The sequence below is a fragment of the Myotis daubentonii genome, chromosome 10, assembly GCF_963259705.1.
Source record: "Myotis daubentonii chromosome 10, mMyoDau2.1, whole genome shotgun sequence".
In the NCBI taxonomy this organism is placed as follows: Eukaryota; Metazoa; Chordata; class Mammalia; order Chiroptera; family Vespertilionidae; genus Myotis; species Myotis daubentonii.
Genome location: NC_081849.1, coordinates 34,512,146 through 34,527,880, shown reverse-complemented (window position 1 = coordinate 34,527,880; position 15,735 = coordinate 34,512,146). Strand labels below are relative to the sequence as shown.

At 41.4% G+C, this 15,735-nt stretch overlaps 1 protein-coding gene across 1 annotated transcript; it reads right to left on the bottom strand.

The window, feature by feature from the left end:
- Window positions 1–699: 699 nt before the first annotated feature.
- On the bottom strand, window positions 700–1,656 carry TAS2R40 (taste 2 receptor member 40). The gene has a single exon (XM_059656134.1). It carries the CDS (start codon window positions 1,654–1,656, stop codon window positions 700–702), a length of 957 nt encoding a protein of 318 aa, XP_059512117.1.
- Between the last annotated feature and the right edge of the window lie 14,079 nt (window positions 1,657–15,735).

Genomic DNA, 15,735 nt, shown 5'->3' with positions numbered 1-15,735 from the left:
CCCTGTATTTCATCTTTATCTCCAAACAACCATCTGAGATTATTTTTATCACCTTTTCTGGAAACTCCTGTAATCTGAATGCCACTTTATCACTCTCCTAATAGTATACGTGGCCTCCTTTTAGTCGAGTCCCAAGTTTTTTACTTCACTCTTCATTTTCCTTGAAACTTCTATAGCAATTGATACCTTTGGCCAGCCTTTCTTCCCTGAACCCCTCTCTCTGGAGGTATTGTGTATTCTCTTCGATGGCATACTAGGCTAGTCACTCGCCCTCCTCTTTCTTAACTGTGGGTTAGTAAGGTGCCTCAAGCAGGGTGACCCGACCAATATAGCCTTGAGAATTAAAGGGTGCTCAGTGATACTAGGCACAAACAAAGATCATCCCAGGCAAACGGAGATGTGCAGTCACCCTCTTCTTACGGCTCAAGGGAGGAGGAAGTGGAGAGGAACTCAGGAAAGGATCCGAATGAGCACAGATCAAGGAGCTTTCACAAATGGGTCTTAGAGTTGCGTAGCTACTTCTGCTGAGAATCCAGAGTTAAACATTGAGCTTCACACATATGAGAGGGTTCATTTACCTAGGAGGAGTGTCAGAGCAGGATTAGGGAAGAAAAAATGGGTGAGGAAGAGAGGTCTAGGTGAGGAAAGGGCAGAACTGGTTAGAGCAGGTCTTGTGGGTTCCAGTCACAGAGTCTGTCCTTACAGGTGAAGATGAACTTGATGCTGAAACCGCTTCCAGGCTCTTCTCAGCCCAGGATTGCCCACGATCAGCAGCAGTGAGTGGCCAGCAGGGTAGGCAGCCATGATGAATTTGCACAAAATATTCCAGAAACTGTAGGCATCGAAGACATTGGACATGGAAAGAAATAGAGCAATTGCATTGAAAATGTAGAGAATGAGAAAGTAGCTGATAGCTCTGATGGCCCCCAAGTGAGCCTCCATGCTGGGGTCCCTGGAGCCAGTGGCATTGCTTTTCATGTGCAGGGTGTGCCTCTTGAGAGAGATGATCAGCAGGGTGGCTGCCAGGATGAACATGACGAGAGGAAGGAAGATCCCCAGGTTATAGAGAAGAACCAGGTTGACCACGTTGGTCTCAGCGATGTACGTCTTCTCTGTGGCGTTGCAGGAGGGGATAGGAATGGAACTATTCACATACACATTGAAGATGTCTTTAGTTAAGGGTAAGCTGAAGCACAAGGAGATGAGCAGCGACAGCCTCAGAAGCCAGGGCATCAGCACTGTGATTTTTCTCTTCATCGTGACGAACAAAGGGTGCATAAAGTTTGCAATTTTAAGACAGTAGAAGATGGTGAGCCAGGCGGCGAGCCAGAGGTTGGAGTAGTTCAGAAAGAGGATGATGACTTTGAAAGGTATATACACTGTGTTTTGGTTGTAAGTGGCCTGGGATAGTAGGCTGTACACATTCTCCAGCATCATCCAAATCTGCAGCAAGAGCCTGGAGAAGCTCAGCATCAGCACAATGCAGTCCCCCACGGGGAGTCTTTTACGTCTAGCCCACTCGGCCCCGTGGATGGCCATGATGAAACCATTCCCAATGATGCCAGTGAGGCACTCGATTCCAGAGACCACCAAGATGAAGACCACTTTAAACCTGGACATGTCTTCATCCGCGTAATTGGTGTTCACCGTCATCATTCTCTTTGGCCCTGACTTTCAGGTTTCCTTGCCAAGAACTGGTACCTGCTCCACAATCTTCTGACCCTCACTCAGTGTTATTGTAATTCTTTTCTCAGTTAATGGTTCTTTCTAATTTCTCTTCATTTGCTTGTCACATGACTGCAGGTTAGAGGCTTGTCATGCAAATGATGAGAGGCTCCTGTTACTGACTATGCCCATTTTTCATGAAGATCCATTTGTCTTGGTCTTTCAGGCTGAAAGACTGAGACAGGCTTCTGCCCATCACCTTCCTACCTTACTTACTTTAAGCTCATGCTCACCTGACAGGGCAAAGAGTCCCAGGTGAGGAGCCTTAGTGCTCTCTTGGCCTTTTTACTTGTCTCACAAGACCTGTTTGTTACCTGCCAAAACTGAATGCCATTAGGGTTCATTAGAGCCGAGAAAGACTCTGTTGTCACTTTTTCATTGTTTGTGTGTATATCACCAATTATGATTTACTAGTATCCACATCACATCACTGTTTGAACTCAGAATCAGGTGGAGGCAGCCTGGGCAGGCTTCAGAGTGTTCTGAACATGGTGTTGAAGTTGGGAAATGTGATAAAATATTGTAACTTGAAATTTGATTCCCTACATTATCCTGACTGTGAAACAGCGTGAACTCGATGCTTTAAAAAAAAAATACAGGCACCCAGGACTCATTCCTGATATAGTAAATTGGAATCTGAGCCAGGGCCCAGGCATGCTGTATTTTTACGTAGCCAGGACTGAGAGTCTCAGCTAGGGTTCAATGAGTCCTGGCCACACCTATTCTGCAGTGAAGTTTTACCTTGTACTGTCAAATGTTGGATAGCATTAGTCCACCAGCGCTTATTATATTTTTTATTGGGCAGCATTTAAATTTAGGAGATTACATAAATGCAGGAAAAAAAATCTGTCTTCTCTTGGAAATGAGAAGATTTGGCCACATGGGGTCTGCATGGTGAATCGGTTGCAGTGGAATGGTGACTGTCCATCTAAAACCAGACGCATGCACTTTCCAGCTTGTCATGGTGTCCGCACATTCCTGTGTCTTCTTGCCCCTGTGCCTTGTGCCAGTGTGAGTGCCCTATCATAGTTTTTTATAACATAAAAATAGATTTCCCTACCCCACATTCATTTTCTTTCAAACAAAGAAGTCAGACTTCTTTTTATTTCTTTTATTTTTATTTATTGTCTAAAGTTTTACATATGCAGATTTATTTTTATTATAAAGTTGTTTTGTATTATTCAGTCATACTTATATAAAAATAGCACCAGACAAAAGAATATATTGCAAAATCAAGAAAGCATTGTATAGAGAAATGAAAGTTCATGTGGACATGACGACTTGACATTTGATTACAGTTCTTATCTTCGGTAACTTCTCTTCTGCCACTATAAAATTATTTATTTATTTATTTATTTATTTATTTATTTATTTATTGTTAATCTTCACCCAAGAATATTTTCCCCATTGATTTTTAAAAATTCTTTATTGTTTAAAGCAGCGATTCTCAACCTGTGGGTTGCGACCCCTTTGGCAGTCGAACGACCCTTTCGCAGGGGTCGCCTAAGACCATCCTGCATATCAGATATTTACATTATGATTCATAACAGTAGCAACATTACAGTTATGAAGTAGCAATGAAAATAATTTTATGGTTGGTTCACAACATGAGGAACTGTATTTAAAGGGCCAGAAGGTTGAGAACCACTGGAAAGTATTACATATGTCTCCTTTTCCCCCCATTGACCTCTCCCTGGCCGCCCCCACCCCTCAGCACATGCTCTCACACCCCTACTGTCTGTGTCCATTGGTTATGCTCATATGAATGCATACAAGTCCTTTGGTTGATCTCTTGAGAGTGGAAGGGAGTGGGAGAGACAGTGAGAGAAACATCGATATGAGAAACACATCGATTGGTTGCCTCTAGCATGCATCCCTACCAGGACTGGGGATGGAGCCTGCAACCCAGGTACAGTGGGGCCTTGACTTACGAGTTCCGTAACGGAGCTCATAACTCAAATTACTCGTATGTCAAATCAAAAAGTGAACGAGTGAGACATGTGATGCTGGGCTGATGTTGTGGCGTTCACTGTGACGTTCGCTGCGCCAACTAGTGGTGGGGTAACTGAAACTGGCTCGTAACCCGGATTTTAGCTCACAACTCAAAGCAAAAAATCGGCCGAGAGACGGCTGGTATCTCGAAAAACTCGTTAGTCGGGACACTCGTAAGTCAAGGCCCCATTGTATGTGCCTTTGACCAGAATCGAACCTGAGACCCTTCAGTCTGTGGGCTGACACTCTAACCACTGAGCAAAACTGGCTAGGGCTAAACAGTTTCGCATTTAAGTGAGAAAAAAAATCTGACTGGATGTCCAATTCATTGCAACTCATAAAAGAGTGTCTATTGAATGCAGGGGAAATTGTGTCCTGGAAAGATATAAACACATGCAAATAGAAGTGTCACCAGAAAATTTCCAGGTGTCCTGGAAATACGGCTAGGAAATGAATGATACATTGTGTGAAAAGTTTTCAACATTGAGACATTTGCTACTGCAGCGGATGAGGGTACAATTTAGTAATATTTAGATGTAAGCCCTATAGTCACTGTGACTTTGAGAATCTCTATACGACTGAAAATATTTTAGGCAGTGTGCCCACCACAGGCACACACCAGAAAGCAATTGCGAAATCAATGTTTGCAATAGAGGAAAGGTTTGAACCATTTAATAGGGAATGATGCTCCTGGGATAGATAGTGCTAATATTGGACTTGCGATAAAACCGAAGTTCCACGTGGCCAGTTATGTAAGGACACAGACCCCACATCCACTCATCTGTGCTACTCAGCAGGAATTGCTTTCTGCTAGACGTAAAAATGGAACGCGTCTTGGATACAGAGTCACCACCTGTAAGCTGGCTCTCCTCCTGAGGCTTGGCCCCGGAACGTTCTGGGGACTATTTGAAGAACCGGACTCAACACAGCACTCGCTCACTGCGCACACTGCGCGCAGGTCGGGGCTTAGTCGCAGCAGAAAGCGAAGTAGAGCTGCTGAACTGTTGAAGGGAACTCATTTACATCACCCGAGGAAAAAGCTCTCTGCTTATGCAAAGCGGCAAAGATTGTTACCACGCAATTGGCCCTTTGAGTTGACACTGGATAGTTCCCTGAGAAGGTGCCCACAAGTAGTTATAAAACGCTATGGAGAAAGTTATCTAGCATAGCGTTATTTGGTCCTCTTTTCTGCTTAGAATTGGTTTCTAGAAATCTAACGTGTTGGAAATTGTGTGATACTGAAAACTGACTTCCCAGACAGCGTATTGATCTCCACGCCTGTGAAGATAACCTCCCACTGCTCAGGGCTGCTTTATCCATTCCACCTATAGCGTGACAGGTGGTCCACGGTGTGATTCAGGACAGAACACTTAGCTCAGAGACACTGGGACGCCACGGAGTCGTGCAAGGACTTTTGAAAATCTTTAAAAATCATGTTTGAAAATGCCTACACGTTTGAACAGCAATTTTCCATGATTAAACTAAATAAAACTAAATATCATTCCTAGTCAAGGCTACCTGTCAAGGCTGAATTCTGAGTTCAAGCAAACTTGCCACAATATTTAAAAAATTTTTTTCTTTATGCTATTTTATTTTTTCCATCATCATTTATACCCTCTATGCCAGTGATGGCGAACCTATGACAGGCGTGTCAGAGGTGACACACGAACTCATTTTTTTTGGTTGGTTTTTCTATGTTAAATGGCATTTAAATATATAAAATAAATATAAAAAATATAAATCTTTGTTTTACTATGGTTGCAAATATCAAAAATTTCTATATGTGACACGGCACCAGAGTTAAGTTAGGGTTTTTCAAAATGCTGACACGCCGAGCTCAAAAGTTTCGCCATCACTGCTCTATGCCCTTTCCCACCCCTACTCCTGTCCCCCTGCAGTCACTACACTGTTGTCCATGAGTTCTCTCTGTTTTTCTTTTTCCTCTCTCCCTCCCTCCATCTTCTCCAACACCACCTCCCCACAAAAGAGCTGTCTCCCTGCTTTCTATGAGTCTGTCTCTATTCTGCTTATTAGTTCAGTTTGTTCATTATATTCCACATATAAGTGAGATCACATGGTACTTGTCTTTCTCCAACTGGCCTATTTCACTTAGCATAATGTTCTCAGGTCTATCTATGCTGTTGCAGAGGGCAAAATTTCCTTCCTTTTTATAGCTGAGTACCATTTCATTGTTGACACAAGATTTAACAATGATATGTTGGTACCAAAGAAAAAGGTGCAGATTTCTGGTTCAAAGACAAAAATTTAAAAATTGTAAAAGAAAACGTTAAAAGTAAAATATTTTAATTTTTATCTTTTTTTTCAATTTTGAAGTCAGGATATAATCACCAATATAATACACACCTATGCATTATATAGTGTGATGGCAAATAAGTTTAGAAAAATAAAGTTTGATTATTTTCCTGGATTTGGTTTGTTTTCCTGCCACACTAATCCATAGACATTTGTGTCGCTGGCTTCTGTAGACCCTGGAGTTTTTATTTTTCCTTTTATTTTATTTTATTTATTTATTTATTTATTTATTTATTTTTTATTGCTTAAAGTATTACAAAGGGTATTACATATATGTCCTTTTTTTTGAGTTTTTATTTTTCAATGATCTCTTTAATGTCTTTTTAATGCATGTCATGTCTTGTGTGGACAATGTGCTGGCTCCAATGCTTAGCTGACCGTTTTCACCACCAGATGGCATTTAAGTCCTTCTTGAACAAATTGAGCAATTACTCAATGCATCCACTAGCGGGCGGAGATTCCTGTTCTTTCTAAATATGAGCCTGGGGAAAACCTTTGAAAGCCCCCATTTTAGGCAGTTGGCTAAGAGTTTTACCTGCCCACTTTTAGGGAGAGGTTTGAATCTTTATACTCATGGTCAGAGTCATTTCAGACAGTTTTCATGAGAATTTTTTTCTCTTTTGGTAGAATATCATTAACAGATCAGTTAATATTTATTTTTGAAAGATGAATTGCAAATGAGAGCTATATTACTTAAATAGACTAATTGGAGTTGACTACAGAGCCTTTTCTAAAGAATCTGAAACATCAGAATACTGGGATCCTAGTACCGCAGGTGACCTGAGACCTCACCACTCGCAGATGAGTGAATGAGGCCTTGGGAACTGCAGAGAGCCAGGTGCCGAAGGCCACACCCCCGTGAGGTCATTATGGGAACATCAGTAATGCATCTTCAATAGTCCCTTTAACGTGTGTGGGATTTCTATTAAAGTTCTCTGCAGGCTCTCTACTTCCATCACCACATCTCCTCTGCCTCCAACCCTCCCGCCTCCTTCAGACCCTTGTGATTGCATCATTGAATCCACCTGGATAATCCAGGCCACTCTTCCCATTGAAAATCCTAAGCTGTATCACATGTGCAAAGTCCCCTTTACCGTGGAAGGTGAGTGTTCACAAGTTTCCCACGTTAGGATGACATCTCCCAGGACATTCTTCGGCCCTCCGCAATCAGTATCTGGGCACGTGCCACGCCGAGGGCGCCGAGCAGTCAGCTGCACCAGCACTGGTCAAGTCATAGCCTGTGCTTTCTACTTCCTTCTCCCCCTGCCTCCTCCCAGGACCTGGAAGCAGCTGAGCAAGTGGGAAAGGAGGCTGAGAAAAACAGAGCTCCCCCACCCAGCCTTCCCCGTCTCTGGAACCGGTGAGGAGCTGAGGGGCTCAGTTCCAGCTGGAGAGAGGACAGACCTTGAATTAGACGGCAGGTACTGGTTCTGATCACAATAGGACTGAACTTTCTCTTTTTAACTGAAAATTATGCTGTGTTAACTCCTAACATGTTTGGAAAGCCATGGGTTGCTCATGGCTTGAGAAATGAACTCCTCAATAGGGAGACGGAAGGCAATGATGGGAGAGAAAGAAAAGCCATCCCACGTGGTCCCTCATAGGATCAAACTCATTGAATGAACCTGACACAAGTAAATTCTATTTACTGCACAAATTGGAAATACCCTTTTCCTAGCGGGGGTGAGGTGGCTGAGTGTTGAGCCCACTGCATCAGGAGGCCAAGAGCTGGGGGGCCTTGGATGCCCATGGCTTTCCGATGAACGCTGGATGATTCTTCTCTCATTTAGGACATTTTGGGGAAAAGGTAGAGAAAGGAGAGAAGAGAGTGGGGGAAAAGGTGGAAAGGCCTGGACTGATAACTATGGATATGCCCATCGGGACCAACAGGTGGACTACATTTCAAATCTGCTGGCAGGAAGAGCGGGGCGTATGGCCACCACAGAGGGAGGCTCATCGGCATCTTGGAAGCTCCGAATCACACTTCCTGTGCTTCCCATCATGGGAATGTCTGGCCTCCTAAACCCTCAAACTGTAGCCAGGAAACTTTCATGGGCTTCCTGAGGACACCAATTAGACGTCTAAACCCAAGTTTCTCCCCGATGGCTCGGCGAGCCTGCTTCCTTCACTCCTGGGACCAGGAACACCGAGAGCAGGCCCCACGCAGGCCTGAAAATGGTGAGTGGCAATCATTAGGCCAAAACCAAAATTACTGCCTACCGTTTTTATTACATGCGATATGCAATTATAATGTCCATGTAACAATAATGACAAACATGTTCTATTAACAGTTCTTCTCCAAAGACAGACCTAATGGTTTGGGGCGAGGAAAACTTTTGGAGGGAGAATTCGGAGCATCAAAAACGGATGTGTGTTTTGTGCAGGAAGTGAGACGTTGGTATGTGTGTTTGAATAGAGTGGATGAGTCAGGATAAGGTGCAGCAGGTACTGAGCATAATGCAAGGAAACAGATGGATGTTTTGTGCCTTCCTCTTCAATATAGGGCGCCGGGAAATACAGAGCAGGAGAAGAGGGCCCAGTCCTCAACAGAGCCCCGGGCCCAGAGAAAGGAACTCGGCTCCAGAGTGACATGGGAAGGGACAGGGAGCAGGGAGGGCCATTAAGCAGAGTTCACCTTTCCCTATGTTCTAAATAGGAATGAACTTGACAAGCCACTCCAGGTGCATTGCAAGATTGGAAGTGGGGCGTTGTTGATGCTTATCTATGGGTGCATGCTGTCTCCATGCCCAAAATCTTACCTGGGATTGTCTGGAAGAAGAATCTGGGTATCTGGGTAATTTTGTTTTCCTGAGGTGGGTGGGCAGAAGTATCCAACTGAAGCTGGATTCTGTCTCTACGTGGGGACAGGTGCTTTTTGCTTTGAATTGTATGTAATTAAGTCTTATTTTTGAAATTAAGGAGATTGTACCTGGCCACAAGTTAGGTTCTCAATAAGTAATTTGTTGAAGGAAGGTAAAAGGTGGGAAGGAGGAAAGGTAGGAGAAGGGAAAGTGGGAAGGAAGGAAGGGAGGAAGAAGGAAAAGGGAGAGAAAGTGAGGAGGGAAAGGCGAGGAAAGACATGGCAACGTCCTTTACTGGCACCAGGGTGCTCTGTCCCGTGGATTTGCTCCAAATGGCACAGGAGCCTAAGGAGGAGACATGCTCTGTGAAGGGAGCACCAAGGTTTGGGTTGCAACAGAGAACATGGGGCTGCTTTGGTGCCAGATCTTCAAGGTCTGTGGAGGGAGGACTAGACTTGTCCTTATTCTGTGAGTGAGATAAGAATGTTCCCGTGAAGATGGGCTGAGTTTCCAGCGAGCTCACAGGTCCTGTAATGCTGATTCTCCCTGAAGAGCTGCCCGGTAAAATGCTTTCTTCATTGCTGCCCTGCCTTACGTCACTTTCTTCAGTCTCCCCCAGGAGGCTCTTCCCCCACTGTCCATGTGTTTGACACTATTGGCCTTGTGCTCTGCACTTGTTTTTGGTATATGTGGGGAGGTTGAAGAGATTGCTTTGCTCTCCCTTCACAAATACCTTGTGTGTTGTGCTGTGACTTTCAACTGTGTCTGTTGGTCCACAGGAACTTGGGTGGGTGTAAACAAGGGGTGCTGTGAATATTAAAGGTACAGAATCTAGGTGTAGAGTGGGCTTGTGGGATTTAAAAATGCTTAAATACATAGTCTTTACTAGTTGCTTTTCTGTGTTCTCAATGCTGTGTCCACGTGAAGACCCCAAGTCTATGACACTCACAATCAAGAGGGTTGTTTCCTATCTTGACAAATGTAAGCCACTACATTTCTGAAGGAGGTGGCACAATCTGACAGTCCCTAGAGAAGGCAATGCCACCTACTTTGTTTGAGTGAGGGTCAGTTAGGGAGTCTAAATTGAAGCATTGGGAAGCTAATTATAAGGAAATGTGGGAATAAAGTGAGATATGTACCTTTCTCCCCCTTTCCTCCTTCTTTACATGTCTTATGAAAGAGTTTTGAGTCTAGCAGAAAATGGGAACTTCAAGAGATACTAGAGCAGAAACAGGAAGGCTGCCCTAATATGGCAGGGAAGCCCCTGTATGTCCCACCCCCTGATATGTTGGTGGGGCTGTGTCATTAGCTCTGGCCAATGGACTGTGAGTAGGATATTTGTGACATCCTCACCAATGTACAGAAGAGCAAGTATTACTGGTCCACAAGCTGTCTTCACCTGCTAAGATGACCCCTGGGGCCTCATTTGAGCTGGTGGAGCACTGGCTCAAAGCAGCCTGCATCCCTGAGATGTCCTGTGGAACACTTGGGCCTGCAGAAGGCTTTGGATAAGCACGAAATAAGAATGTGCTTCTTAAGCCATTAAAACTTTCAGACTTTCTTTTTAAGGGAAAATGAATTTAATCAGGTACCTCAAATAGTATAATTTTAGTTTAAAAACATTTACATAGCACTTTATAATTGATGGAGCATTTTAAAAATAGATATTATTTCCTAAAGTGCACCATGCTCCTAAGGTCATTTTTTCTTTTAACTTTTGTTTTGACTTAAATTCAGACTCTGCAGGCCCTTCACCCAGATTACCTAAATGTCACTCATTTACTACCTTGCTGATTCTTTGTTCTCCCTACATATGTGTGTGTGTATATATTACTTGTTTACTCTGAACTGTGTGAGGGGAAGCTGCAGATGTAATGTCCCTTTACCCTTAAATACTTCAGTGGGTTCCCTAAAAACAAGGACATTAGGATTGTACACACTGCAGCTTAGCCTAGCCGATTCTAGATGCATGCAAACTTGGTGGTGTTCCTAAGCGGAAGGTTTAGTAGAGACAAGAGGTCGAAGCTGTGGAACAGAGGTCCATTAGGGAAAGCCAGGTCAGAATTTGGAAGCTTAGAACCTTAAAGGAAACAGGTTTGTAACTGATATTTATGATATAATATGATATGTGATATGGTATGATATGATATATGGTATGATATGATATATGGTATGATATGATATGATATGATATGATGATATGATATGATATTAGGTTGCCAGGTAAGGATTGATGGGAAAGGAATGACTGCATTCAGGTGTGTGAATAGAGGTGACTTCAGGAAAATCTGTTTCCTGAGCAAGATCAAACTGGACTTTGATTCTACTCTGTGCCCACGGTTGGCTATAATAGCCATTGTATATTGAAATGTTTGCACCAATCACCTTTGTTTGCTCCAGGCCTGGAAATATGCCACAGGCAATGATGATATTACAAAAGAGGATGTAGCTAATGAAAGAATAGGAAGCTGTCTTTGGGTGGGACGGAAGGGTTAGCAGCTGAAAATGACACTCTTTCAACTAAAGGACATTTGAAGTCAGCTTAGGGTTCATGAAATGGACTCAGTCCCAATTTCCAGAGCTTTGTCCTTTCCCTCCCTTTCCTCCACCGGAGCCTCCAGTCTGTGCCCAGGAACTGGTTTGAATGAGCCACTGATTTATTTGCAGCCATCCGGGATCTGGAGTGTAGATGCAAATGACGGTTTTCTCTGGTAAGTGTCAGTGGCAATTGGATCGGTTTCTGATTTGCATTCCCAAGGCCTCGGGGCTCTCAGGAAACCACAACTCACAGGCAGTCTGGTGAGGATTATTTTTAATCTTGGCTATAAATGCCAGTCCATCATACTTCTTAAAACTGAAAGAGCTTCCGTTTGCAAGGCAGACGATAGCAAAATTCTGGAACCAAAAAGGAGATAAGGAGAAGGGACCCTGGGGATAGAGAGGGCTTGGGGATCAAGAGTGGGATGTAGGGCAGACACAGTTTTGGAAGCTGCTGGCTCATTGGGGGGACTTGAACAACTCCAATGGAGGGATTTGTTCCGAAAGAGCCTGCAATGAGGGAGACCTACCTTGGGCATTTTAAGCATTCTGCAGTTTTCTTTCAAAGTCCATCTCTTTATAAATTGTCCCTATTTCCAGTGTAAGCAGTGACTTCTCAACTATTTTCATCACTTCTGGGTCTCTTGTCTCTCACCGGTCTGGGTCTTGCCTACAGAGGACTGTACTCCAAGTTCTAGGCCAGGTTTAGAATTGATTTGTGTGCAGATAGATGCACACTCTGTAAGGATATTTTGAAATCTCAGATGAACTCCCACATAAAGTGGAATGAATTTTTAAATTTGCACATTGAGTTAGTGAAAAAGCAACTTACATTTAAAAAGTAACTTATTAATTTTACACCCCAAACTTTAATTTAAAAAATTTAAAAAGTAATTACTTTAATACCAGCGTAGGGTCCCCTCAATTCGCCTGATGGGTGAAAACATAATGCTGGATAAACTCATTCGTTTCATGTTACGCTCATCCCACTCAAGATATTCTCTTCTGCTTTGAGCCTGGCTGCTAGTTAAAGGCGGAAGGGAGGTGGTTTGAGCTGGTATCCAGGCCAGATGCCCAGTCACCAGCCACATCTTTCCCATCTGCAGAATCACTGCCTGCAACACCACTCCCTCTCGCTTTGACACCTACCTTCATGTGGCTTCCTGTCTTCTCCCTTGGACTGCCCTGCTCTGGCTCACTCCCCTGGTGCTGGCTGCTCCATCTTTGTGCTCAGCTCTTTGTTGTACTTAATCTCATTCATTACTTGGTGGTTGGAGTAATGTCCCTACTGTGGCACAGGTGCACGTCTTCCCCGGGAGTCGACTACCATGTCTTCGTAGCTACTTGGCAGACGAGTTAGAGTTGGCGAGGGTGGCCTAAATTCGGCTTTCATATATATATATATATATATATATATATATATATATATATATATATATATATATATATATACTGTATTCAGGTTACATTGGTTAATTAAATAGGTTTCAGGTGTACAATTCTATAATATATCATCTGTACATTGTATTATGTGTTCACTACCCACAGTCGAGTCTCCTTTTATCACCATTTATTCCCCCTTTGCTCTCTTCTACCTGCCCCTACTCCCCTTTCCTTCTGGTAATCACCATGCTGTTGTCTGTGTCTATGAAGTTCTGTTGTGTGTTTTTTTCTTAATCCCTTCACCTATTTCACTGACCCTCATCCCTCCCATAGCTATTAGTCTGTTCTCTATATCTATGAGTCTGTTTCTGTTTTGTTTATTTTTTTCATTAGATTCCACATATGAGTGAAATCATATAGTATTTGTCTTTCTCCAACTAACTTATATCACTTAGCATAATGCTCTCCAGGTCCATCCATGCTGTTGTAAAGAGTAAGATTTTCTTCTTCTTCTTCTTCTTCTTCTTCTTCTTCTTCTTCTTCTTCTTCTTCTTCTTCTTCTTCTTCTTCTTCTTCTCCTTCTCCTTCTCCTTCTCCTTCTCCTTCTCCTTCTCCTTCTCCTTCTCCTTCTCCTTCTCCTTCTCCATCTCTTTCTTCTCCTTCTTCTTCTTCTTCTTTAAGTGGCTGAGTAGTATTGCATTGTGTAAATGTACCATAGCTTTTTTTTATCTACTCATCTACTGATGGACACTTGGGCTGCTTCCAAATCTTGGCTATTGTAAATAACGCTGCAATGAACATAGGGGTGTATATATTCTATAGAATCAGTGTTTCAGGTTTATTTGGATATATCCCCAGTTCAAAAATTTCCTTAGACATTTCCTGTAGAAAATCAGTTTGGGGCAATTTTTATGACCCCAAATTAAAATTTGGGCAATACAAGATTAAACTTTTGAAACAGACTTAGAGGTCCTTGTATAATAATAAAAAATTATGTATAGGTTTCCTTTCTTTTGATCCATTTGGAATTTGTTCTTGTATAAGATGTGGGATACGTATCCAAATTTATCTTTTTCCAGATGGTTGTCTAGTTGTTCTAATACCATTTGTTGCTTAATCCATCATTTCCTTACTGATTTGCAGTACCACTTTTATTATATACTAAAGTATAATATTTCTGGATGCTGTATTTGGTTTTGTTGGCTTATTCATTGTCCAATATTATACTATTTTGGATATGTTAGCTTCCTAACATGCTTGTTTTCTCATGTGGTTAATCCTCTCTCTTTCATTCTTAGTTTTCAGAATGTTTTTGGTTATTGTTGCTTTACTTTTGCAAATAAAGTTTATAGTTAGTTTGCTTAGAACATTTTTGGCATTTGTATCAAAATCACACTAAATATTATTTATTTATGGAAATGTTTTATCTAATGACATTGACTCTTTACTCTGGTTCAGATCTACTTATTCAGATCTTTGTTTTGTACCTCTGAGGCATTTTTAAGTAGTCTTCTTATGGGTCTTGCTTATTTTGTGTTAACTTTATTGTTAGTATTTTATCTTTTTTCACTCCTGAGGATTTTCTCCCTTTCCATATTTTATGCTCTTATTATTTGTAATACTTTTCAGTTGTTTCTTTTAAGTGTTTTATTTATGCTATCATATTGTCTGCATTTAATGATCTTTCAACTTTTTCCTTTCAATTTTTAAAAATATTTTTATTTCTCTTTTATAATTGCATTGGATAATATCTAGGGACAACATTAATTAATAGGATGAAAGTGAACATCTTTTTCTTTTTCCTGAATTTAGTATAAACAATAGTGTTTCCTCCTATTAGGTTGAGATAGATGTATTTTATCACATCAAGAAATTATTCATCCATGCTTATTTTATTAAGAATTTTTAATTAATTATGAATAGATATTAAATTTTCCTCATTTTAAAAAAGCATTTCTGAAAATTACTATCATTTTTCTCCTTTGTGTTGTTAATATGGTAAATTACATTGACATATTTTTTAATACTAAGTCATTTTCTAGGGGCAGCTGTCTTATCTAGTTTTCAAACTCCTACATAGATTTGAACAAAATAAGTTCTTATGAGTACTGTAGTATCTCCAGTTTGTGGTAATTTTTTCTTTATTTTTTATTTTGTGAATTTTTATGCCTTTTGTATTTCTCAATGATATAAGCAAACAGTACTAATTTTATTTATTTCAATGAGCTAATTCTTATATTCATTTTAATTCTTCCTTTTCTGATATTTAAGTTATGACATCAATATATTTATTTTGTTCTTGTTTTTTTTTTTTTAAAAAAAATATATTTTTATTGATTTCAGAGAGGAAGAAAGAGGAGAGAGAGATAGAAACATCCATGATGAGAGAGAATCATGGATTGGCTGCCTCCTGCAAGTCCCCGACTGGGGAGCAAGCCTACAACCCGGGCATGTGCCCTTGACCAGAATTGAACCTGGGGCCTTTCAGTTCACAGGCCAACGCTCTATCCACTGAGCCAAACCAGCTAGGGCTGACATCAATATATTTAATGAATTGTGTTTTTCTTATTTTCTTAGATTTATTTCATAATTATTCTTCTAATTTCTTGGTTTGGGCTTATACTTTTTAAAAGTATTTTTCTTTAAATCTTAACTCAGACAGCCCCTTCCTGGCTAGATTGATCTAACACAACCACCACGTCTGTTTATTTTCTGTGTTTTCTCACTAGAATAGTTTATTTTGCTCCATACTGGATACCTAGCCCCTAGACCAGTGCCTACCATATAGTTGGTGTTCAGCCAATAATGGTTAAATTAATACATAATCCTCAATTATGTACATCACATAATAAAAATAAATGGCTGATTAATTGAATGGGGGAGGAGAAGGGAGAAAAAAAAAACAGACCCATAGATGGTTCCCAGAATTCTAGCTTCATCGATAGGAAATATTGCAGTGCTATTTAATATTAGTAAGGTGGAG

Bases quoted from the DNA above. Each gene is read 5' to 3' on its own strand.
- TAS2R40 (XM_059656134.1), bottom strand. From the start codon at position 1,656: ATGATGACGGTGAACACCAATTACGCGGATGAAGACATGTCCAGGTTT.